At 52.6% G+C, this 26,736-nt stretch overlaps 1 protein-coding gene across 2 annotated transcripts; it reads right to left on the bottom strand.

Annotated features, from left to right (window-relative positions):
• Positions 1–1,394: 1,394 nt before the first annotated feature.
• On the bottom strand, positions 1,395–26,734 carry LOC144577855 (interleukin-21 receptor-like). 2 transcript variants are annotated; one of them, XM_078338587.1, is made up of 5 exons: positions 26,382–26,734; positions 18,891–19,178; positions 15,885–16,025; positions 15,100–15,378; positions 1,395–5,544 (listed from the first exon to the last, which is right to left on the bottom strand). In XM_078338587.1, the coding sequence occupies exons 4-5, from the start codon at positions 15,199–15,201 to the stop codon at positions 4,720–4,722; spliced, it is 927 nt and encodes a 308-aa protein (XP_078194713.1). In that variant the 5' UTR covers positions 15,202–15,378; positions 15,885–16,025; positions 18,891–19,178; positions 26,382–26,734; the 3' UTR covers positions 1,395–4,719. The 2 variants fall into 2 exon arrangements, 1 of the variants encoding a protein (XP_078194713.1); XR_013522588.1 differs by lacking the exon at positions 1,395–5,544 and adding an exon at positions 10,758–13,467.
• Positions 26,735–26,736: the final 2 nt, after the last annotated feature.

The following is a 26,736-nucleotide window of genomic DNA, read 5'->3' as shown; positions in this document are numbered from 1 at the left end:
TGCCCCAAAGTGAGACTTACCAATTCTGCTCACAACTGGCTAGTCCCTGCCAGTCACTTGGCCCCATCTGGCTACGGATGGTCAGGAGGTACAATCCTGCCATGTGCCCAGAAGGCCAAAACCTGGAAATATTTGGTGAACAGCATAATGACGTCTATACTCATGTATCTAAATGGTCCAGGAGAAATGTGGTTTCAGGCATGGCTGGATCCAGGAGCTCAAGAGCTATTACCAGGACTATGTCTCCGTCTCTCAGCTCTGCTTTCTTGTGTGTTTCTTGCTACCCCTCCCAGTCCCCTCCTTACAGCTCAGTAATACCAGCAGAACGAGAATATGAACCAGCTAGGGTACATCTGTCCCTAAACTGTACTGTTGCCAGGGGGAAGGAATGTCCTATTGGCCAGGCCTGGGTCATGTAGCCACAGTTCCAGAGTGAGACTCAGCCACATCCCTGGGCTACTGCACGGGAAGATGCAGCAGGCACGCACAGGGGTCTGTCAAACCTTCCTAACCTCTTGATTTACGTGCTTTCCAGCAGAGCATGGTGAAAAAGAACTGAAATTGGCACCAGGAGCCCAGAGTTCTGGTTCCAACTCCGACCACTCATTCAGTGTGTGACCTCAGATCATCATCCTGTGCTGTGCCTTCGTTTCCTCTGTCAAATGGATGAGTCGGCCCCTCAGAGCTTGCAGATGGCAAGGTGAGGAGTGTGCCAGCTGGGAAAGTGTTGCGATGGGTCTCCCTTCCTCTTAAGTGAGGGTGCTTAGCGATTCTGGCATGGTCTTTGGAAGGTGAGGAGCCACCAGTCCCATTTGTTTCTGACCCTTAGTCATACTCCAGGCCTTTGTCCAAGCTCTTCCCTCTTCCCCAAATAGCTGGTACATCTAACAACTCCTATACATTTTTCATTTTTATTTTTTTTTTTTGAGACAGAGTCTTGCCCTGTTGCCCAGGCTAGAGTGCAGTGGTGCCATCTCTGCTTCCTGCAACCTCCGCCTCCTGGATTCTCCAGTCTCAGCCTTCCGAGTAGCTGGGATTACAGGCGCGTGCCACCACACCCAGCTAATTTTTATATTTTTAGTAGAGACTGGGTTTTACCATGTTGCTCAGGCTGGTCTCGAACCCCTGACCTCAAATGGTCCATCCACCTCAGCCTCCCAAAGTGCTAGGATTATAGTCATGAGCCACTGCTCCCAGCCTCCTATTCATTTTTCAAAGTCCAACCAACAGCACCTCCTCCCTGAAGCCCCCTGGCCCTCTTGATGTGCTGTCTGGGTTACCATCAGTAAGTGATCTGGGACTCGCTCATATCAGCCAAGAGAGCAGATTGTGCAGATCTCTTCCCGACTCTGTGTTTAGACTGAAATCAGGCACTTGAAATTACACCACGGAAATAAGCAAATGCTACAAATCAGGCTTTATTGAGTGCCTACTATGTGCCAGGCTGGGACTAAAGGCAGTGAACAAAATAGAGTTTCTGGCCTGTAGGCTGTGTCTTGTCTTCACCTTCGTCTCCAGTATCTGTTTATCTCTATCTATCCGACCAACCATTCTTCCTTCAAACGTGTTATCAAAGCCATTAAGAGTAATAGCAAAGACGTTTGCACCAACCTAATACGATCCTTCTATCTATTCACACGTCCATCCATCCTCTGTCCACCCTCCCACCTACTAATGCGTCCTTTTAGGTGAGCCAGCTCTTGTCTCTTTTTTTTTTTAAAAGACAGGGTGTTGATCTGTGACCCATGCTGGAATACAGGGGGGCAGTCACAGCTCAGTGCAGCCTCAAACTCCTGGCTCAGGCGATCCTCCCACCTTAGCCTCCTGAGTAGCTGGGACTACAGGCAAGCACCACCACGCCTGGATAATTTTTTTAAAAATAATTTTTGTAGAGATGGGGTCTTGCCATGTTGCCCAGGCTGGTCTTGAACTCCTGTCCTCAAGTGATCCCCTTGCTTCGGCCTCCCAAAGTGCAGGGATCACAGGCATGAACCACTATGCCCAGTCTCCAACTTCACTCCCCCATGTTTATGAGCTGAGTTTCTTTCATAGGTGGAATTCTAAGGGGTCTCATCTGCTCCAGTCCAGAGCACCCCCCATCTGGCCTCAGTCAGGCTCTCCCCAGCCATCTGTGTTCCCCTCCCTCACCCAGCGAGCTCTGGGTGCAGGAGAGCTGTGCTGGTTTCCTGAGAGCCTGTGGCTTATGTGGTACCTGCAGGTGGCTCCTGGAACCTGCTGCCCCCAAAAGGGTGTGAAAACCACAACACATCTGAACCCGAGTCCCTAGGGTGCAGATGTGGGTGTAGGGGTGGTGAGGGCTGCTCCCCCATGCAGAAGCTGTGCTTCCATTCTCACTCCTATCCAAGTCTCACACAGCCCGATCCCAGGCTCACAGTCCTACTCTTATAACCATCAGCATTCTAGAACATTCCAGCCTCCTGCCAGGCACTGAGGACTCTCATGCATTCTCTCAGTGACCTCTCCCAGCTACCCCACTTCACAGATGAGTTGTGAGGGAGCCTTCGACAGGACTGACTTCTGCTGACTTTCAACCCAACCCTGCTCCAAAAGCCAGAGCTGGCTCCCCTGGCATGGCCCTGCAGCCTGCAGTCTGGCCTTTGTGGGGGACAGCAGGACTGGGCCTGCATGGGGGTCCTCCTCCAGGCTCCCAAGACTCCCCAGGGTGCAGGTGCAGATGCAGGTGCAGGTGGTGAAAATATTTGGTGAACATCATAATGGCTTCCATTCTCATATCTAAATAGTCTGGGAGGAATGTGGTTTCAGGCATGGCTGGATCCAGGAGCTCAAGAGCTATTACCAGGACTATGCCTCCATCTCTCAGGCTCCAGGATGGAATCACACTGCTGCTGTAACCTTGCTTGGGTTTCAAAAAGCCAAGCCACTTCTAAGATGGGCACCCTTTGGGGAAAAACAACATATTTCCTTTAAAAATGTGTGTGTGTGTGTGTGTGTGTGTGTGTAGAGAGAGAGAGAGAGAGTGAAAGAGAGGAGAGAGAGATGAGTTTTATGCAATACCTAGCACCTACATCTAGCTTCTATACTAAACTGATATTTAGTAAGGTGCCTTGAAAATGTTGCTAAGGGGCCAGGCGTGGTGACTCACGCCTGTAATCCCAGCACTTTGAGAGGCCGACTGAGGCAGGCAGATCATTTGAGGTCAGGAGTTTGAGACCAGCCTGGACAACATAGTGAAGCCTGTCTCTACTAAAAATACAAAAATTATCCAGTCGTGGTGGTGCATGCCTGTAATTCCAGCTACTCGGGAGGCTGAGGCAGGAGAATAGCCTGAACCCAGGAGGCAGAAGCTGCAGTGAGCTGAGATCACACCACTGCACTCCAGCCTGAGCAACAGACTGAGACTCTGTTTCAAAAGAAAAAAAAAATGCTGCTAAGAATATTTTCTTAGCTTCTTAATTTACATTTCAACAGGTTCTGTGACAAATCATTGACACACACACAACTTGACTTCCCTCTAATTCTCCAGGATGACGCTGAATTGAATTGTTGAATTGGGGCAGGTGGGGGGGCCACAGCATGAAGTGTGGCTGCAGGGCCCTGCCTCGTTTCGGCCTGCACCCTTCCTCCATGAATGCCACGGGGGGAGGGTCCCATGAGACTTGACCTGGCACATAATTGGTGTTTAATAAATATCTCTTGGGTGCACAAACGGAATTTTTTAAAACTTAGAAGCAGAAGTCAGAAAAAGAAATCTTGGTTGGTGGGGAGCTGTTTCCAAGAGACAAGACAGACTGTTTTAAGCCTGGAAACCCCCCCAAGTGGTCCCCTGGAGGCAGGACAGCCCCACGGGTGCCCAGGCTGTCAGGAATGATGTGTGTTGTCACCCCCGCCCACCTCCTGTGCGAGCCTCTGCTGTAGCCACAGAAAGAAGGAAGCTGACATATACTGAGGCTCTGCTCTGGGCTGCATACTATACACAGGTGACATCACCAGTTTCCTGCAGGTGGGTCATGCCTTCTGCATTGTCCAGACAAAGAAACTCTAGCCCAGAGAGGGGAGGCGACTTGGTTCAGGTAGCACAGCCAGAAGGTATCAGAGTCGGGATTCAGACATTCCTCCATTGGTCTCCCAGAATCTTCCCAACCTGGGGCGGGGTCACCGTGGGCTCACTGCAACCTCTTTCCCTTCCTGCTGGCAGGTGATAAGGAAATGTATGAACTTCTTGCAGCTCCTAGAGGCAGATGCTGGAGGGCTGGGCTTGGCCTCTGCCACAAGCAATGCCCTGATCCCACAAGGCCCTGGAGGGGCCGTAGACCAGTTGGTAACACAAGACCCTGGAAAGGAGGAAGGCTGTTGTCATCTGTTGCCCACAGATACGTTTGCTGTGCACCCTGGTACAATCAGGTGAGCTCCCTGGGTCCAGAATGCATAGAGTACCATGGGCATTCTCCAGGCCAGGCCCACTGGCACGTGCATTCACACACACACATGGACGTGTCACTGTGCCCGCACCTGAGACACACATGCACCAAGATCCAGCGACACATGCACACACATGCACCTACACACACATGCACATACATGCACCTCACACACGCACATATGCACACACACATGCACCTACACACACACACCTACAAATGCACATACGTGCACACACACATGCACATGCACACACACAGATAATGTAAACATCACACTGGGCCCATCTGGGAGCCCAAAGGCTGCAGGTGTCTTCAATCACACCCCAGGTGACCTTGACTCTGGCTCAGGACCCAGTAGCCAGTGGCCAGCCCTGGACAGCCAGTCAGCCTCACTAGCTGGCCTAGTCCAGGGCTCTAGAGTGGCGACAGAATGACCACCCACTGGCGGAGGTAGCTCGGGGGCGGGGCCTATGTCTCCAGGACTGGTGAAGTCACACTCCACAGGGCTGCTACAGTCAGAGCCCACAAAGCCACTGTCAAATGGGTCCATATCCAGGCCGGCTGGGGGCGAGCCTGCCTCACTCTCTAAGGCCCCTCCGGGTGACTGGCCACCCCAGCGCAGTCCCCCAGCCCAGTCCTCCCCATATGCAAGGGGTGGCTTTAGTCTGTCCAGGAGGCTTCCCAGGGGCCCTCCTAGCCCAGGACTGCCAGCCGAGACACAGCCACCAGAGAGGATTGTGGTGCCCGCGTCCAATAGTGGGTCTTCTAGGCCTGGGCTGGGCTCATGGCCGGCATCCAGATCCAGGGCTGGGTAGCCATCATCCTCACAGCTGCAAGGCCCGGTACACAGCCCCTCTGCATCTAGCACAGTCACTGTGTTGATGGACAGCAGGCCGTATGGCCGGTCCCTCTCCTCGCTGTAAGCTGAGCCCCCTGAGTTCTGGGCCATGGCCCAGGAGCTGGGCTTGGGTGCGCTGTCAGACTCCACCAGCTCTGCTGGTTCTCGCAGGTCCGTGAGCTGCAGCCTCTTGGCCGGACTCCGTGGTAGGTGGCAACTGTACACCTCCAGGGCTGAGGGCACTTCTGGGCTCCAGGGTCCCAGCTCCAGGATGGAGGCAGTGAGGGTTGCATCCACCCATTTCTATGAGAGAGAAAAAGAGAGTGAGTCATAGCACAGGACAAGGGTAAGGTGAGGGTTTACTTATTTTTGTACTTTTATTCTTTTGAGACAGGCTGACTCTGTTGCCCAGGCTGGAGTGCAGTGGCACCATCTTGGCTCACTGCAACCTCTGCCTCCCAGGTTCAAGCAATTCTCCTGCCTCAGCCTCCCAGGTAGCAGGTACTAATAGGCATGCACCACCACACCCAGCTAATTTTTGTATTTTTCATAGAGCTGGGGTTTCACCATATTGACGAGACTGGTCTTGAACTCCTGACCTCAGGTGATCCACCCACCTTGGTCTCCCAAATTGCTGGGATTACAGGGGTGAGCCACTGTGCCCCAGCCAAGGTGAGCGTTCAAACTGACAGAAAGACATAGATGCAGAGACAAAGAGACATCAAGAGAGAAAGAGACATGAATACAAAGACACAGAGAGAGGCAGGAGGAAGAGAGAGGGAGAGAGGGAGGGAGGGAGGGAGGGAGGGAGGGAAGCAGGGAGGGAGGGAGGAGGGACAGAGGGAGGGAGGGAGAGAGGGAGAAATCAGGACCACGTTGTGCTCCCACCATAGTGGGGGTCCCCACTGGTGTCCCCCTCCTACTCCGGGCCTCAGTTACCCCACTCATAGAAGGGAGTTGCTACCCTTAGTAGCCTGACCATTCAGACAACTGGTGGCCCCATAGCCCAGGCAGGGGCTAAGATTCCTGAGTCAAGGAGACATGAGAGCAGGAGGGCCTGAGGTCTGAGTGACACCTTAGCCATCTCCTCCTTCCCCTCCTCCTTGACGTTTCTTGAAACCCAGCACTCTCTTGGTTTCTGTGTCCCCATCAGACAGACACTTGGCCCCGGGCACAAGTCTTGTCTCTTCCGTCTATGGCTGTATCCCCAGTGATTCCACTCCCTGCTCAGTGATTCCACTCCCAGGAGGCCGCTGTGTGCAGAGGACCACAGTGCCCACCTTTCAGATGATCACTCAGGGCTCACAGGACTTGAAAAGTCAGGAGCCCCCAGGGTTGATCTATCCACCGGCTGCAAAGGCCACTCTCTTGCCCACACAGGCTGAGTCATGGTTTTGAGACCTTGGGATGGCCAGTCTCCTGCATAATTTTTAAAGCACTTAGTGGGTACCAGGCCCCCAGCTACATGTTTTCCATGAATGGTCGCTCCCAACCCTCACAATGATTACTCCCATTTTACAGATGAGGACATTGAGTTTCAGAGAGGTTAAGCAACTCACCCAAGGTCACACAGCCAGTGAATGCTGGAGCTGGGATTCAAATTCAACCCCCCCCAACTCCAAAGTCCATGTGTCCCTTTGAGTCCATATGCAGCTCAGGATAAAGAAGAGCTTCTGTTATCCATCAGCTCATTCATTCATCCAAAACACATTTATAGGCCACGTGCAGTGGCTCGTGCTTCTAACCACTTTGGGAGGCTGAGGAAGGAGGATCATTTGAGCCCAGGAGTTTGAGACCAGCCTGGGCCACATCACACAATTCTGTCTCTACAAAACATAAATCAATCAAGCACGGTGGCACCATCCTGCAGTCCCAGCTACTTGAGAGTCTAAGGCAGTAGGACCAAGCCCAGAAGGTCAAGACTGCAGTGAGCTATGATCACCACTGCACTCCAGCCGGGACAACAGAGCAAGATCCCATCTCAAAAACAAAACAAAGCATGTATTAAGTTCCTGCCAACACTGTTGCAGGCACTGGGGATTCAGCAGAGCAAGGCCGACCAGGGACCAGATACCTTAGAACTGACGTACCGCAGACAGAAGCACAAAACAGCCAACAGGGTGTTTTCTCTTTTTTCTTTCTTTTTCTTTTTGAGACAGGGCCTTGCTCTGTTGCCCAGGAGTGTAGTGGTGTGATCAGAACTCACTATAGCCTCGACCTCTTGGGCCCAAGCAATCCTTCCCGCTCAGCCTCCCAAGTAGCTGGGACTACAGGCATGCATCACCGTACCTGGAAGATGTTTGTAGTGTTTGGAAAGACAGCATTTTGCCATGTTGCCCAGGCTGGATTCCAACTCCTGGGCTCAAGTGATCTGCCTACCTCAGCCTCCCACAGTGCTGGGATTACAGGCCCAAACACAGGCTACATTTTTTTTTTTTTTTGAGATGAAGTGTCACTCTGTCACCCAGGTTGGAGTGCAGTGGTACGGTCTCGGCTCACTGCAACCTCCGCTTCCCAGGTTCAGGCAATTCTCCTGCCTCAGCCTCCCAAGTAGTTGGGATTACAGGTGTGTGCCACCACGGCCAGCTAATTTTTGCATTCTAAGTAGAGGCAGGGTTTAGTTATGTTAGCCCGGCTGGTCTCAAACTCCTAGCCTCAATAGATCTGCCCGCCTCGGCCTCCCACAGTGCTGGGATTACAGGTGTGAGACAGCCCTGCCCCAAACAGAATACTTTCTGACAACAATGGGTGCTATAAAGAATGGGACACTGGACCTCAGGCAGAGGGACCACATCCTCTGGTAAGAAGGAGCCAGCCAGCCAGCAGGAGAAAAGCCATTCCAGGAAGAGGGCACTGCCAGTGCAAGGCCCTGGAGGATAAGAGATGCTGAGTGTGAGGAATAGGGAGGTCAGTGTGGTTGGAGTGGAGAGAGGCAGGGTGGGGGGTCAATAACGAGAAAGTCCAGGCTGGGAGGCTTGGAAAGCTTTTATTCAGCAGGAACTTCTACTCCAGCAAATTTAGCAGAGGACTCAGTCTACACATCCCTGTTGGGCCTAGAGAGAGCGGTCATGTTCGAAACCTGAACATCTAGATAGGGAAATTAATATCTGGTGAACTCCTATACATACTTCAAAACCCATCATCTTTGTCCGGTGAAAGTTAAAAAGCCACCACATTTTCCCTAACCCCATCCCACCAGCGTCCCCAGAAGTCCAACCAGAGGAGGAGACGAGGTTAATTTAGCTCTTATCCTAGCCCTCAGCACAGGCTCTTATGAGGTATTCAGTGGGTGTTGGGGCCAGGCACAGTGGCTCACACCTGCAATCCCAGGACTTTGGGAGGCCGAGACAAGCAGATCACTTGAGTCCAGGAGTTTGAGACCAGCCTAGGCAACATGGAGGGACCCCGATCTCTACAGAAAATGCAGAAAGTTAGCTGGGCATGGTGGTGCATGCATGTAGTCCCAGCTACTCTGAAGGCTGAGGTAGGAGGATCAACTGAGCCCGGGAAGGTCGAGGGTGCAGTGAGCCGTGATCCCACCATGACATTCCAGCCTGGAGGACACAGTGAGACTGTCTCAAAAAAGTGGACATTGGACAGAAAGGAGAGAAGGAAACCCAAAATACCTAGCACCCTTCCTGAGGGACAGCCATCCGGTTGTTGGGACCAGCTGGGACAGATTTAGGCTTGGTCCAAGAAAGAATGGCCCAAATTTCCAAAATTGAGAGCTGCTGCTCTAAATGAGGTAGTGAGTTCCTGGTCCCTGGGAGGTATGCAAGCTGAGCCTGGACACAACTCATCGGGGATGGTGCAGGAGAGGGGATACCTTCCCTGGGAAAAGGTTGGTTGGACCAGGTGACTCCCCCCAGCCCTGCCTCAAATCTTTCCCAGCCCTGACAGTCTAAGCTTCTGCCCTGGCCCTGAGCATTAAGCTGACACCAGCTCCCCTGCCCCTGGCTTCCAGCCATGACCGGCTGCTCTGTCCTTGAAGGCAAGAACAGTATGAAGAGCTGAAGGACGAGGTCACCTCCTGTAGCCTCCACAGGTTGGCCCACAACGCCACGCATGCCACGTGTACCTGCCACATGGATGTGTTCCACTTCGTGGCCTATGACATTTTCAGTGTCAACATCACAGATCGGTCTGGCAACTACTCCCAGGTGTGTGGCAGCTTTGTCCTGGCTGACAGCAGTGAGTATCCGGAGCCCCCAAGCTTAGGGTGGGGCTCAGCCTTAGCCCACTGAAGCTGCCTCTCCAGGCTCAGGTGATCCTCCCACCCCAGCTTCCATGGGACAACAGGTGTGTGCCACGATGCCCAGCTAATTTTTGTATTTTTAGCTGTGATGGGATCTTGCCATATTGCTCAGGCTGGTCTCAAACTCCTGGGCTCAAGTGATCCACCCGCCTTGGCCTCCCAAAGTGCTAGGATTATAGGTGGGGGCTGGGCCCCTTACTTGCTGCCCTCTGGGCCAGTCTTTCCCTTTCATCAGATCTAACCTGGCCTATGTCCTCACCAGGTCTTAGAGTTCTGCTTTTGCTCTCGCTATTTTTTACTAAAGTGTGAAGGGTTGATATTAGGTTTGAGCAATATGAAAGGAGCTGGTGTGGGACCTGGGACTTCTGGGCTTGTGTTCTGACTCAGCCCTGCCCCTCGGTGTGACCACAGATGAGGCACACCTACCTCTGGGACAGCTTTCCTACTAAGCAAATGTCCTTTTAACCCTGACTCTCTGGGATCCTGTCCCCATAATAAGGCAAGTGGGGGACACTGAGTCACACAGAAAACCCTCCTGGGTTTTTCCCTTCATAAGCTCCAGGGAGGCCTGTAATTTCCCTCCAGGCTGGAGGTAGAGGGGGGATCCCAGGGGTAGGAGGACCTGGTTGATGGGAGCAGTTATATCTGTGAGTTCAGAACCAGGGCAGGTGGCAGGACAAGGTGGTTCACACCTGAAATTCCAACACTTTGGGAGGCTGAGGCAGGAGAATTGTTTGAACCTGGGAGACGGATGTTGCAGTGAGCCACGATCATGCCACTGCACTCCAGCCTGGGCGACAGAGTGAGACTCCATCTCAAACAAAACCAAACCAAACCAGGGCAGGCCATGGAAGGGCCTGGAAGGTAGCTTTGGCGTGGTGGGCATGGTGTGTGTGTGTGTGTGTGTGTGTGTGTGTGTGTGTGTGTACCCAAAGCAGCCCCAGACACACATACACACGCTGCAAAAAGAGCCTGTCCTTGGGGAGTCCCCGCCCTGAGCTTGGGAGTTTCTGCCCTGAGATTCCCAGGAGAGGGGCTGGGTGATAAGAGGGTGTCTGTGATCCACACTCTGGGGGGGTCAGGTTTGCACCTCTTTGCTGAGGGGGTGTCGCACCACAGAGGGTGAGAGTAAACACACTCTGCACATGCACACTCACACACATTCCCAGGGTCACAGACTCACACACACACACAGACTCAAACTCACAGACGTCTCCCCAGCCCCAGCCTGCATGGCGAGGACAGAGGCCCACACTGTCTCTTTTGCTCTCTCTTTTTATTTTTTAAGACAGAGTCTCCCACTGTCACCTGGGCTGGAGTGCAGTGGCACCATCTCGGCTCACTGCAACCTCCACCTCCCAGGTTCAAAGGAATCACCTGCCTCGCCCTCCCAACTAGCTGGGATTACAGGCATGCACCACCATGCCCAGCTATGTTTTGTATTTTTAATAGAGATGGGGTTTTACCACATTGGCCAGGATGGTCTCGATCTCCTGACCTTGCGATCTGCCCACGTTGGCCTCCCAAAGTGCTGGGATTACAGGCATAAGCCACCATGCCTGGCATCTTTTGCTTTCTCACACACACACACACACACACACACACTCTATCTCTTTCACACACACACACATACACTCTTACATGCACACTCATGCACATGGATATTCACACATGCACTCCATCACACATGTGCACACATATATGCACATGTAGTCTCACACACATGCACACACACTCTCACACTCACATATACACTCACTCTCTCTCTCTCTCTCCCCCCCATGAATCTGGGATACAGAACATGAGGTCTCCTGCACATGCATGCACCCTCTGGAGCAGGGGCCCCTACAGCCTCTCCGAGTGAACTGAGGCAGGCAGCAGCCCCACTGCCCAGGCCACCCCACACCCCTCACCCCCACAGCTTCTCAGAAGCAGAGGCGAACTCAGGGCATCTGAAAAATGCTCTGTCCAAGAGTCAGACTTACCACTTCTGCTCACAACTGGCTAGTCCCTGCCAGTCATTTGGCCCCATCTGGCTACAGATGGTCTGGAGGTACAATCCTGCCATGTTCCCAGAACAGGGGGCACCTGAACCGGGCATAAGGCAAGTGGGGATGTACCAGGAGGGTTCAGGCAAAGGCCCTGGCAGGAGAGGCAGTGGCCTGAGTGTGGGGACACCATGCTGAATGTCATGCAGGCCTGCAGTGGGGCTGCATCCCATCTTCCTGGGAGCCAAGACTGGCTTCCAGGTGAGGTTTTGTTTGGCCCATGGGGAATCTGACACTGAACTTCAAGCTCCTAGCTGCCAGAGGATTTGGAGGCCCCAGCCATGCTGGGTCCTAGGAGCACAGGGCAGCTGTCAGCTGAGCAGGAAGCAGCCGTACCAGGGTGCAGCTCCTTGACCCAGGGGCCCTGTGAGCTTGTGATTTAGTGACCCCTCACATAGAGAAAGCATCAGAGACAAGCACCCCAGGCACCCCATCTTCCAGCCTGGCCAGCAGCGTGGAGCAGCTAAAGGACACTGAGGGACAGCCCAGAACAGGCTGGGGGAGGAGGTGCCGGTAAGCAGTATGGTGGTCCTGCATGCTGCCTGGAGCCTGCAAATCACGGCCGTGCCCTCGAGTCCACACAGCCGCCTCCAGCTCCTGCTGAGCCCGGGAAGGCCTCGAACCTGGAGCAGCTCCAGCACGGCGACAGGCTGCAGAACCCCCTGGTAGTGGCACAGCAGGCAGCTCTCGGGGATGCCAGGCCTGGTCATGATGTGGTACAGCATGGCCTCCATCATGCCCTTGTACATGGGCAGGTTCAGGTGGCCGTCCATGCCACGCCACAGCCGGCCAATGAAGGAGACGCTCTCACAGTCCCTGCAGGGCAAGGGCTTGGCAGGGACAGGAGGGCAGCTGGTTCAGACAGACACTGAGCCTTGGGGGTATCCTAGGCCCGGCCCAGGTCACAGGGCTAAGATTGGCCACCTCCTGCTCTCTGTTCTCCAAACTCCCCGCTTCTTTCCTGTCTGGACAGAGGGGCCCATGACCTCCAGCTGGATGGAATCACAATGTGGGGTTCTGCTCAGATGCAGCTATAACCGAGGCCTCGGTGTGCCCACGCCCCAGGTCCCCCCACACTGGCAGGAGAGGGCCAAGGCTTGGGACTCCTGGATTTGCCAGCTCTCCTGGCAGCCTGGGCAGCAGCCACCTCCAGCCTCTGGCGAAGCTCACAGGAGCGTCACCCTGAAGCTTTCCTCTGTGCCATGTGCAGGGTTCCAGGCACGTTTTCCTTGCAACAGATATTTCTGCTACTAAATCAGTGACTGAACAGTCACCCGGGGCCCAGGAGCAGGGTGGACCCAGAAGAGCTGGACACTCAGCTCTCATCACCATGTCTGGGCCCTGGCAGGGGCACAACTAAGCTTCTGAAAGCCAGGATACAGGACACTCGGGCCTTGCCGATCAGGGGTCAGTGCACACATGGGAGGCACCCCTACCAGAGGGGCTTTTGTGGCCCCCTTGCCTCCTCTAATTCTGGGGCACGGCTGTCCCTGGGGGCAGCTAGGTGTTCGAGGCTAATCGCTCTGTGGACCTTTGGCTCATCTGCAGGAGCAGGTGAGGGGCCTGTGGGCCAAAAGTAGCTCGGCGGTGAGGTGCAGCTGACCGCGCCAGGTGTGGTTCTCTGCCAGCACCCTGGGCATCCTGGAAGCACAGTGCTCATTCCAAGGTGACCTGGGTGCTGACAGCACCCAGCACACCTGCTGCTCACCCACTGCACCCCTCCAAGTGTCCCTGCCGAGAAGCACGGTGCTGGGCAAACTATCAGAGCCAGGACCTGGGGAGAGACCCTCAAAGACCCTCATGCAAATCCTTATACTCAGGCCCGATCAAGAGCCCCGCCCCAGGCCCCGGAGCGAGAACCCCACATTCACCTTTCCCGCACTGCCTGGGAGATGCTGCTGGCTCCAAAACTCTCTGTGAACCCTGAGGGAAGAGGAAGAGGATGTGAGAGGCTTGGAAAGGCAGGGAAGCCATCTCTGCCTTCCCACCTTCAGCGTGGTACCCAGCACCCAGCATGAGCTGGGCACCTCGAGGCTCAGGAACGAAGTGTCAAAAAAAGGACAATGATCGTCTCCTCACAGAGTGGCCACGCTGGAGGCGGCAGGGCTGGAGATACTGCCACAGACAGCGCCAAGTGCAAGCAGCACCCCAGGCCCAGACAAGCCCCAGACCGGAAGAAGCCAACAAACCCTTCATTTCCCACCCAGAAGCCCTGACCACAAGGGTAGTATAAAACCCAAGGCAAAAGCACCCCAAAGAAAACAAAAATGCCCAGAGAAGCAACATGAGAAGGCCGCTGCTGACAGATGGTGCAGGAGAGGAAAGGGCATGCTGCTGCCCAAGGAAGGTGAGACCCCCACACTGTCAGCACTCTACAGCAGCCGCCAAGGCACACAACCCAGACCACTGCCTGAGCTCCTGCTGAACTCACAGCGCTGCCTGAGGTGTGGGAGGCCTCTGCCCTCCCCTGGAAATGCATTTGTAAGCAGCATCCCCCCCTCAGGGCTCAGGCTCTGAGAAGCTGAAATCAAGCCCCTTTTGTGCCAGTGGCTGGTCCCCTATCTAGGAGGAAGGTGTGGGACCCATCAGGGAAGTGGGGAGGGAAAGCATAGCTGGGGTGTCAGACAGGGGGTGCAGCACCTCTGGGGTCTTTAGTGCCCTTTGGAGGCTGGGCCTGGCCACTCAGCTGCTCTTGGCCTGGGGAACTGAACTCCTGGACATCCTCTTGGTCTCCTGCACAGCTTCAGCTGCAGCAGTGTCTTCAAGAGCTGGGGGTGGAGACGGGGCCTGGGCTTCTGCCCATTCTTCTGCTCCAGGCCTGAGGCTGGGGACAAGTCTGAGTCCTGGAGCGCTGACCTCTTAGCAGGGGTCTCCCCAATCTCACTGGCCCATATGGCATACCTCTTGGTGCCTTGGGGGCTGTGAGGAGGGGGTGCCTGCTTCTCAGGAGGGCCATCCTGGCTGGAAGACCCCTCCAGGGTTCTAGCCTGAGGGTCTTCTCTCTGGGCATGGGCGTCCTCCTCTCTGTCTTTCAGCCTCACAGAGTGCAGGAGCCAGGGCCAGGCAGAGCCTATGGCCACCAGGCACACAGTGTTGCCGCCGACCTCCAACACCTGCTGCTGCTCCAGGAGGGCCTGGGGGGGCAGGAGACACGAGGAATTGGTGGGGAATCCTTCTCGCTGGTGATGGGGGAGGAGCGGAGTGGCTTTCCCTCTCTGGCAAGTTAAGTCCTTGAGCAGCAGATCCACGAGGCGGGCCCAGCTCCCAGCCCTGGGGCTGCTCCTTCTAGCCACGTGCTGCGGCAGCCTCTCTTCCTCTCTAGGCTCAGCCTGGCTGCTCCTGAACCATGTCAGCTGTGTGACCTTCAGAGAACCACAGCTGCACCCTCAAAGCGGACGTGAAATGCCCCAGTTTTCAAACGTTAACAAATAATTCAGTGCTTAAAAAGAATGCACTGTGCTATGCCCCACATCAAGGCCATCCTCAGCGTGCACCTGGCCTGGGAGCTGCAACTTCCACTTCAGTGACATCCAGCTAACCTAAAGCACAGCTCACCTGGATGCAGTCTGGGAACGTCCTGATACGCCCACCACCTGGCTGCTCCAAAGCCGAGAACCGTCTGCGCAGCTCCTCCTTGTCAGTCCCAAAACAACCCATGGCTACAATGGCTTCCAGGATCTCCAAGGCAGCAGTCGGGTCTTCCGGACTATACCCAGAGAGCTCCAGCCGGAGGACAAACTCTTCCAAGTTGCAGGTGTTTCCCTGGAGTTTATCAGCTTGGTGACCATGTCAGGGAGGCAGGAGGTTCCCACTGTAGCTCTTCAAGAGGAGTGGCTGGGAGGACACAGAGGAAGATCAGAGGCAACCTGACAGGCCCTCCTCCCCCGACCAATGCACAGACCACACTTAGGAAAGGCACGCTCCAGCGCACAGGGCTTGCCTGCTGGGTGGACAGGTTGGGTCCCTGGGAATCAGGCTCCTCATCTGTGACCCTAGGCCCCTGACTACAGCTGACTGGAGTCCAACAGCTGACTGGATTTCTCCTGGCCACTACGATTTTCCTGCTCAAGATATAAAGTGAAGGGCACAGAGGCCGAGGACTGGGGTAAGCCCAGGAGGGCTCCTGCATTTCCCATGCTGGCTTCTGTTGCTTCCTGTGGAAGACATCTCTGCTAAGGCCATAATCGATAGGTTACCACTGCATTTTTGCCCAGTCCAAACTCCAAAGTACAGATTTCTAATTGTGGTTACAAAACGTAAAATGAACACCATCACCTTCACAAGTACCTCACTGTAGTGTGCTTCATGGATATTGTGGTTTTGGGTTTGTTTTTACTTACTGAATGTTTGCAGCAAGTCTGCCTCGAGGGTGTCTACCGCTGCCACGCTCCCAACACCTGTGCTCCATCTGTGTCTAAAATGCTCTGGTAATTTTCATGATATCTCCACTTTTTCATGATTATCACATCTGCGACGGTGACCTGTGATCAGCAATCTTTGATGTTACCACTGTAATTGCTGTGGGGCACCATGAACCACGCCCACATAAGACAGCAAACTTAACTGATAAATGTCACGTGTGTTCTGACAACTCCAGTGACCAGCCGTTTCCTACTCCCCTCCCTCTCCTGGGACTGCCTATTCCTGAGACACAACAATATTGAAATCAGGCCAGTTAATAACCTTACAATGGCCCCTCTGTGTGCAAGTGAAAGGGAGAGTTGGACATCTTTCCTTTTACATCCAAAGCTGGAAATGATCGGGTTTTGTGAGGAAAGCATGGTGACAGCCAAGGCAGCTGAAAGCCAGCATTAGTCAAAGCTGTGAGGGCAAAGGAAAAGCTCTTGAAGGAGATTCAAAGTGCTACTCCAGAGAACACATGAGCAATAATAAAGCAAAAACAGCCTTGCTGCTGACATGGAGAACGTTTCAGCGGTCTGGATAGATCAAACCAGCCGCAACATTCCCTTATGCCAAAGCCTAATCCACAGCAAGCCCCTAACTCTTCAATTTTATGAAGGCTGAGAGAGGTGAGGAAGCTGCAGAAGAAAAGTTGAAAGCTAGCAGACGTTGGTTCACAAAGTTTAAGAAGCCGTCTCCAGGCCAGGCCCGGTGGCTCATGCCTGTAATCCCAGCACTTTGGGAGGCCGAGGTGGGTGGATCATGAGGTCAAGAGATTGAGACCATCCTGGCCAACATGGTGAAACCCTGTCTCTACTAAAATTACAAAAAAATTAGCCTGGAGTGGTGGCGCTCCTGTAGTCCCAGCTACTCAGGAGGCAGAGGCAGGAGAATTCCTTGAACCCGGGAGGCGGAGGTTGCAGTGAGCCGAGGTCGCGCCACTGCACTCCTGCCTCGCACCTGGTGATGGAGCGAGACTCTGTCTCAAAAAAAAAAGGAGTCGTCTCCATAACAAAAAAGTATAAGGTGAAGCAGCAAGTGTGGATGGAGAAGCTGCAGCAAGTTTTTTAGAAGATCTAGCCAGGATCAGTGTGAAGGTGTATACACTAAACAGATTTTCACTGTACACTAAACAGCTTTATATTGGAAGATGCCATCTAGGACTTTCATGGGTACAAAGGAAAAGTCAGTGCCCGGTTTCAAGGCTTCAAATGACAGGCCACTCTCTTGTTAATTAATGTGGCTGGTGACTTTGAGATGAAGCCAATGGTTATTTCCCATCCCCAAATTCTTAGGGCCCTTAAGAATTAGGCTAAATCTATTCTGCCTGTGCTCTATAAATAGGTCAGCAAGCTGGATGACCGCACGTCTGTTTACAACGTGCCTTGCTGAATATTTTAAGCCCACTCTAGAGACCTGCTCAGACAAAAAACATTCCTCAGTCAGGCATGGCAGCTGATGCCTGTAATACCAGCACTTTGGGAGGCCGAGGTGGGTGGATCATCTGAGGTCAGGAGTTTGAGACCAGCCTGGCCAACATGGTGAAACCCCATCTCAACTACAAGTACACAAGTCAGCCAGGTGTAGTGGCACACACCTGTCGTCCCAGCTACTCGGGAGGCTGACACAGGAGAATCAGAAGAATCACTTGAACCTGAGGTGGTTGCAGTGAACCGAGATCACACACGAGTCTTGCACACGAGTCTGGGCGACAAGAGTGAACTCTGTCTCGAGAGAGAGAGAAATACATTTAAGGTTATAGCTACTATGGTGATTTCTCTGATGGATCTGATCAAAGTAAATTGAAAATCTTCTGGAAAAGGGTCACCCTTCTATTTTGAGGTGGTCAAAATACCCACATCAACAGGAGTTTGGAAGACGTTGATTCTCACCCTCATGGATAACTCCGAGGGTTCAAGTCTTTAGTGGAGAAAGTAACTGCAGATGCAGTGAAAAGAACAAGAGAACTAGAAGTAGAGGCGGAGCCTGAAGAAGGGATGGAATTGCTGCAATCTCAGAATCAAACTTGAACAGATGAGTTGCTTCTTATAGATGAGCAAAGGTTGTTTCTTGAGTTTCATGACATAGAAACTACTCCTGGTAAAGATGCTAAGAACACTGTTGAAATGACAACGAAGGATTTAGAATATTATACACACTAGGCAGGGCATGTGTTATGCCTGTTGTCTCAGAGCTTCGGGAGGCCATGGTGGGAGGATCCCTTGAGGTCTGAGATTAGCCTGGGCAACTGAGTGAGGCCCTGTCTCTATAAAATGTTTAAAAATTAGCTGGTTATGGTGGCACATACCAAACTACTACCTAGGAGACTGAGGCAGGAAGACGACCTGAGCCCAGGAGCTTGAGGTGACAGTGAGCTATCATCATGCCACTGCGCTCCAGCCTGAGCAACAGCCAGCCTGCTGCTACTGTAGCCTGTCCCCTCCCTTGAGAGGCCCCTGTGGCTGGGCCTCAGCAGTGGTCCCAGCAGCGGTGGCCACCCCAGCATCTGGCTGTGCTTCATTACCACGGCTGGGGTGTATGGCTGCTCCAGATGCATCCCCTCCCCACCTTCCAGTGCACCCCGCTCACCCCTTGTCACATATCCACATCTCTGTGAGGACTGTTCCTCTTGCCCATCTCTCAGTCCAGAAAACACCCACTTTCCTGCAAAGCCCCAGTTCCGCTGCCAGGCCCTCAGGACCAATCCTCCCTTCTCTTCCCTGCCCCTCCCCTGTCCCGCTGTGCTGCATCCTTCTCTTTGGTGGATTCCCATAGCACCCGGGAGGCACCAGTAGAGGATGCCTTGGACTGGACTGTAATCCTGTCACTCATCTGCAAAGCCCATCCTGCAAGCTCCCAGAAGGCACTGCTGACCCTTGCTCGCCTGTGTCTGGCCAATGCCTAGCATGTGTCCAGACCCGATGTCGCGGACGCCCGGCTCTTACCTTTTGATGACCTCATTCTCCACCATTGATCTGTCTACCATGATGATCTGCTCCAGGATCCTGATGTCCATGGAAATAAGGCTCAGAGAGAAGACGGTCAGGACGGCCACACAATTTCCCCCAAGGCCGTCCAATGAAAAGGCCACCATGTCATTCATGGGCTTGTTATTATCCTGGTCTTTGAAAGAGAAACGATCAGGCCGATCCAACTTGCTGGCAGCTCGCATTCTGTCCAAAAACTGGAATGAATCCGTACAGATGGTGCTTGGAAACCACCACGTAGAAATCCTACACAGACAAAAAGGAAGGGCCTGAGGGGTGGCCATGGGAAGCCTTCATTTGGACAGGCTATGAGCCCACCAAATCATTGTGGTGAGAACGACGTGAAATGCCCACTTCTCCCCTAAAGCTCTCTTTCCCATCCCAAATGCAGGCGCTGTGTTCCCAGCTGGCGGTGTGTGTGTCTCTTTTCCCTGCCTGCCTGAGCATCTTCCAGGCAGACTCATCTAACTCAATGTGGCCTTACGCGGCACTCCGGGAGGGCGCTGGCAGGCTCACCTTACCAGCGCTCCCAGTACACAGCTGCTGAACTAGGGATAATGAACACGCTTTCTGTAACAATCTCCGCACAAAGCCAGCCCTGGTCTCATATAGAAAGCAGGGGACATGTGTGCTTAAGCTCGCTGTCACAATGTCATAAGCCTGGTGAGTCACTTCCCTGGCTCTGTCCAGGGAGCAGCATTCCATGACCCTGCTACCAGGGTTAGAGGGAGGGACCCAAGGGGCCTTCCTTGTTTGCTGGCCACTACCCTCGGTTCAGATGGGGACATGCAGTCAGAGCAGTGGCTCTGTGGACTTGGACATGTATCTTCTGCTGCGAAATCTACTTCCCAGAGGCCGAAGGGTCATTCAGGGTGAGGGTTTAGGGAGGAGAAGGTGTCTACCATCACAGGGCAGGGATGGGATTGAAGAACCGAAAGAAGATTCTCGGTGTTGCTTCTGAGCATCTGACTATAGCCCCGTGCTGACCGGAGGTTAGGCAAGGAGAATGGCGTGAAGGGGAAACCATCAAGGTGGCAGCGTGGGAATATTCTCAGGGGTTTCCTCTGCATGTGGTCAGGAGGCTGATGATACCACACCTGCTGCCACACGAAGCCACATTGCAAGAACACTCCAGGAGGAGGCCTGTCTGAATGCACCTCTGCACCCCAACCCTGCAGCAGCTGCTGGTGCTGCAAATGGGCCTGGGAGGCTTCCTGGGTCCTGGGGCTACACGGAAGAGGGACTGAGGCTAAGCCTGACCAAGAGGGTGGACTTCCAGCCTGGCTACTTATCAAATGCAAAACGGATTTCACACCACTTGATGAGAGAAACAAAAGTAAAGTAGAGGCGGAAAGTCTGCAAGACAGCGTGGCGAGGGTGAGTACGGTTCTCCGGCCGGTCAGGGTATGTGGATGCAGAGGCTGTGACCGATGCTTTACAGAGGAAGTGACAGACTGGGGGAGGCCCAGGCTGGCATGTGGCGTGTGTTAGTGTGTATGTGTATGGGGGGGCTAAGGAAGTCTGCAATCCCACGTCTCAGACCGTCACGTCACACTTCCACAGACCACAAAGGACAGGGAACTGACGAGACTGGGTTTATTCCCTCCAAAGCCCATTTCTTTTGGATACAAAGACAGAGGAATCAGCACAGAATCATCTGGTTGACCGTGCTGTCCCTTGGCCTCCCACCCAGCCATCAGTACTTCGGGTTGGCTCTACCTTCTAGTGCATCGAGTTCGTGCCACCCACCCTGGCCCATCTAGTCCATGCCACCGCTGTTTCTCACCATCGTTCCCAGCTGACTGGTCTCCCTCCTTCCACACATCACCTCCTGCTAACCCCTGACCATTCTCCACAGCAGCCAAAATCATCCTCTGATGCCTAAGTCGGACAACACATTCCTGCCCTGCCTGAAACCCCCCGAGGACTTCCCTCTGCAGATGTGACAACAACCAGTCCTTTCCAAGGACAGGGAGCACGGTGAGTGGGGCCCACCTGCCTGCCACTCTGGCCTCGCCTCCTGCAACACCACCCCTTACTCACTGCCCTCCAGCCTCCTGGGCCTTCTTACATGTCTTGGAAATGCCCGGGCATCTTACATCAAGCCTTCGCCCTGCCACTCCCCTAAATCTCTGCAGGGCTGATGCCTCAACATTCAAGTATCAGGCCAAATACTTCCCCTCTAACAAATTCTTCTCCATTCTCCTCTGCGGTCAACTGCCTTGTATTATCCTGTTTAAATTTCTCCATAGCAGCTACCTGCAATGGTCTCATCTGCTTACTTCTTGTTTAGAAGTCCCAGGAGAACACAGATTCAACTCTTTTTTTTTTTTTTAGCCAGGCTCTGACTTTGTTGCCCAGGCTGGAGTACAGGGACAACATCATAGCTCACTGCAGCCTCGACCTCCTGGCTCAAGCAATCCTCCTGCTTCAGCCTCATGGGTAGCTGGGACTACAGGCACTATGTCTGATTAATTGCTGTATTTTTTGTAGAGACGTAGTTTTGCCATGTTGCCCAGGCTGGTCTCGAACTCCTGGACCCACGCTATCATCCCGACTCAGCCTCCCAAAGTGCTGAGATTACAGGCATGAGCCACCACGCCTGGCCTCGATTCAACTCTTGCTGCTGCTACCCAGTGCCTAGGCAGAAGAAGGTGCCTCTGCTGGACATGCCATGGTGACTTCATGGCTCAGCCTGCTAAGTCTTGTGGATCTGGGTCCCACCTAGTGGAAGAGCAGCTCAAAGTACTGTGCGGTCAGCAGAGTCTCTATTCCTCCAAGCTTCTGAAAAGGACAAGCAACCAGCAGTTCCCGAGTATCCAGCATCTGCCAGCTTCTGAAAGCGCTCCTACAGGACTGTCTCCTCAAAAGCACCGGCCAAGAAAAATCCCTGTCATGGTCTAAGGATTTTAGGTACTTCCCAAGAACCCTGAGTGCCAGAGGAGGCTGAGGCACATAGACTTTAATTGGTGCTCCAATGTCACACTGCCAGGCAGGAGTGGAACTGAGGAGAGAAGAGCAACCTCACCACTGCACCTTTCTTTCAGCGGAGGGACACAAGGGGACCGGGGACTAGCATGGTGGTCAGCTGGGGCTCTGGGGCAGCACTCAGGTGTTCCCCAGAGCTTGCCTGACTGAAGCCTGTGCAACTCTGCTTCCTCTAGACAGCAGCCATGCATCAGTCCTGGACATGCGGACCATTAGGCCTTATGGGGAAACACTCTCCATGTGGTGGACGGCAGAAGCTGGGAGTGGCCATTATAGCATCATCCTTCCCCAGAGCACTGGAGAGAAGCTGTATCTCAGTCCTTGTGACAAGCCTTCTCTGACTCTGCTCTTCTCTTCCATTTGAATGTAATTAGTGAATGGGTGTATTCTCATACAATGGGATAGGAGTGCTCAGGCCATGTGTGGGGAGTTGGGGGGTGTGGTTTGCCCACTCATATCTCCAAGAGGCTGGGCTGTCACAGGCACAGTGAGCCATTCTGCAGCCTTCCACTGGCTTCCCAGAACCTTGAGATCCTCAGGGGCCTCAAGGGGTCCCCTATGGGGCTCCGACATTGTTATTGGCCTTCCAGTCCTCACTCAGGAGCCACTGAAGAAGTCACTAAAGAAGTGTGCTGCTTCCTGCTGGGGGAGGAAGGCCTCGCAGGCCAGGTGGTCTTTCTCAGGTGACTTTCCACGCCCCTGGGGGTTGAGGCAGAGTAACTAGGCCTTCAGTACTACACATTAGAGCCCAGATGTCACCTTGAGATGGAACTGGGGAAGGAAAAAGCAGTGGGATAATACTGGGGACAGGTCTGACTGGAAGGCAGGGACTTGGCTTTTGCCATGGGACTGGGCTTTCTGGTTAGGAGGTGAGGTACAGTGAAAAAGATGCCCCTCGCATAGCCAAGTCAATTCTAAGCAAAAAGAACAAAACGGGAAGCATCACACTACCAGACTTCAAACTATACTATGAGGCTACAGTAATCAAAACAGCATGGTACTCATACCAAACAGAGATATAGACCAATGGAACAGAACAGAGGCCTCAGAGGCAACACCACACATCTACAACCATCTGCTTTTTGACAAATCTGACAAAAACAAGCAATGGGGAAAGGAGTCCCTGTTAATAAATGCTTTTGGGAAAACTGGCTAGCATGTGTAGAAAGCAGAAACTGGATGCCTTCCTGACACCTTACACTAAAATTAACTCCAGATAGATTGAAGACTTAAACATAAGACCTACCACCATAAAAACCATAGAAGAAAACCTAGGAAAAACCATTCAGGACATAGGCATAGGCATGGACTTCATGACTAAAACACCAAAAGCATTGGCAACAAAAGCCAAAATAGACAAATGGGACCTAATCAAACCCCACAGCTTCTGCACGGCAAAAGAAAGAGTCACTAGAATGAATCAGCAACCAACAGAATGGGAAAAAATTTTTGCAGTTTACCCATCTGACAAAGGGCTGATATCCAGAATTTACAAAGAACTCAAACAGATTTACCAGAAAAAATCAAACAAGCCCATTCAAAAGTGGGCAAAGGATATGAACAGACACTTTACAAAAGAAGACATAAATGAGGTCAACAAACATATGAAAAAATGCTCATCATCACTGGTCATTAGAGAGATGCAAATCAAAACTACATTGAGATACCATCTCACGCCAGTTAGAATGGCGATCATTAAAAAATCTGGAGACAGCAGATGCTGGAGAGGATGTGGAGGAATAGGAACACTTTTACACTGCTGGTGGGAGTGTAAATTAGTTCAACCATTGTGGAAGACAGTGTGGCGATTCCTCAAGGACCTAGAAATAGAAATTCCATTTGACCCAGCAATCCCATTACTGGGTATATACCCAAAGGACTATAAATTGTTCTACTATAAGGGCGCATGCACACGAATGTTCATTGCAGCAAAGACCTGGAACCAACCCAAATGCCCATCAATGATAGACTGGATTGGGAAAATGTGGCACATATACACCATGGAATACTATGCAGCAATCAAAAATGATGAGTTCATGTCCTTTGTAGGGACATGGATGAATCTGGAGAACATCATTCTCAGCAAACTGACACAAGAACAGAAAATGAAATACTGCATATTCTCACTCATAGGCAGGTGATGAACAATGAGAACACATGGACACAGGGAGGGGAGCACTACACACTGGGGTCTATTGGGGGAATAGGGGAGGGACAGTGCGGGGGGAGTTGGGGAGGGATAGCATGGGGAGAAATGCCAGATGTGGGTGAAGGGGAGGATGGCAGCAAATCACACTGCCACATGTGTACCTATGCAACTATCTTGCATGTTCTGCACATGTACCCCAAAACCTAAAATGCAATTAAAAAAAAAAAAAAAGAAGGGAGATGGGGTGGGGTGTGGTGGCTCATGCCTGTAGTCTCAGCACTCTGGAGGCTGAGGTGGACAGATTGCCTGAGATTGGGAGTTCAAGACCAGCCTGAGCAACATGGAGAAACCTCATCTCTACTAAAAATACAAAATTAGCTGGGTGTGCTGGTGTATGCCTGTAATCCCAGCTACTTGGGAGGCTGAGGCAGGAGAATCACTTGAACCCAGGAGGCAGAGGTTGCTGTGAGTTGGGCTTGCACCATAGCACTCCAGCCTGGGCAAAAAGAATGAAACTCTGTCTCAAAAACAACAACAAAACAACATTTGTTGAGCACCTCGTGTATTCATGCACTCTGCCAGAACTGAACATGTGACTGCCTGGGTTCACAGTGCAGCTCTGTCATTTACTAGCTGATAAACGTGGACAGGTTACTTAAAGGGGGATACCGGCATGGGAGGATTAAATTTATGGAAAGTATTAGGAGAGTGTATGGCACAAAGTAATATTATCAGGAGAAGCTTAATGTCTCTATATGTGTGAGTGAGAAAGAGAGAGAAAAAAAGACAAATGATGAAAGGAGTTTAGCAACTGGGACTAAATTGGAAGAGCAGAGTTTGAAAATTTTTTTGGGAAAGCTAATTATGAGCATTATTTCATAAATGGCAATCTTTTTTTTTCTTTTGAGACACTCACTCTATTCCCCAGGCTGGAGTGCAGTGGCGTGATCTAGGCTCATTGCAACTTCCACCTCCCAGGTTCAAGTGATTCTCCTGCCTCAGCCTCCTGAGCATCTGGGATTATAGGTGCACACCCCACACCTGGCTAATTTTTGTATTTTTGATAGAGATGGGGTTTCACCATGTTGGCCAGGCTGGTCTCAAACTCCTGACCTCAAGTGATCTGCCTGCCTCAGCCTCCTAAAGTGCTGGGATTACAGGCATGAGCCACCACACCCAGCCTAGGCAATCTTGACTTTTAACTTGAATTTAAGATTTTTTTTATGTCAACATAAAAAAAATTTTTTGCCCCTAATTTATATGAGTTGAAAACCTTCATCAACTAGGAAAATTGGAGTAAGGTTGTATTGGATTTTTGAATGTTTGGCTAGAAAGAATAATACCTGAGTGCAAGCTGGATGTAACCTCCACATGATTCTGGGGACCAATGAGGAGAGCCAGAGAAAGATAATGAAAGAGAAGGTGTACCTCAAGTTATCTCAGAGCCTGCCGTAGCTGATTCCTTGCTATGGCATTTAATCCTGCTGACAGCTCATGCTGACAACTCAAATAGTGGTTGTGCCCTCTTCGCAGATGAATAAATTGGGGCTCAACCTACTCCATCATTGCACAGCTGGCAGCCAGGGGCAAAGCATCACGGGGTCACTTTGGTGTCTGTCTGCCACACTGCCCTATGTCTAGTGTGCAGGCAGAGAAGGGGCACGAGAAACTTAGTGCCGTGGGAGTGGCTCAGGGCATGGCACCTCTCAGGACATGGGCACGTTCCTTGGGGATAAGGGAGCAGAGGCTGCCCCTCATTTGGTCCATTTAGGAAGACTTCCTGAAGGAAGTATGATTTCAGCAGTTGTTTGGATGTCAGGAGAGAAGCAGTTTGGTAAACTTCTAAGGAATGATGAGTCAGATAAGAAGGATAGGAGGCAATATAAAGACAGGAGTGGGAGGACTGAATATACATTCTTTAAAAATGGTTCTAAAATGTAGTCTCCTGTGTCAGTAAGCTATGCAATTCACTGACTGTGAAGCATAGGTGATCTTTTTTGCCTTCTTCTGCAGGTGTGGCAGTGTGGAGGGAAGATCGAGGTTTTGCCCTGCTCCCGGATTGGTCACCTAGAGAGACAGCACAAGCCCTGTGCCTTGGATCTGACCCCTGCCTTAAAGTGTAGCACTCTGCGAGTGACTTGCCTTGAATTTCCTTGCCTGGAATTGCCCTGCCCTGCCCTGCCGTGCCCTGCCCTGCCTTGCCATGCCTCGAATTGCCTTGCCTTGCCCTGCCCTGCCCTGCGCAGGATGAGCAGCGGTGAAGGATGCTCCTGGGGTCCCTGGCTGGGAAAGGTATTAGGGGTCGCACGTACCTAGGCTGAGGCAAGAATACGTGTCCGGGGTAGCAGTGGCACTGGTAGCCTTTCACTGTCCATTAAGGAGCTTCTTCTGCGCGACCTTGAACTCGTGCCCACCAGGCGCCGGGAGGTTAGCGGGCAGCATCTGCTCGCTGAGTCGGGTCCCTGCCGCTCCTGGCCCTGCAGACTGGGAAATCTTAAAACTCCTCTTTGGAGTTTATAGGTGACGGCAGCCAGGCGGGAGCCTGTCTATGCGGATGTACCGACTCTGGAGCGGCTTCCATCACCAGCCTGCGCATGCGCGCTCCTGGAAGACCCAGCGGCACCGCCTCTACTTCCGATTGGCTCCGCGTGAGGGGCCGACCTCTGA

This window comes from Callithrix jacchus, chromosome 9 (genome assembly GCF_049354715.1).
Source record: "Callithrix jacchus isolate 240 chromosome 9, calJac240_pri, whole genome shotgun sequence".
Classification (NCBI taxonomy): Eukaryota; Metazoa; Chordata; class Mammalia; order Primates; family Cebidae; genus Callithrix; species Callithrix jacchus.
The sequence above is the reverse complement of the archived record's forward strand: the minus strand, read 5'-3'. Positions and strand labels throughout refer to the sequence as shown.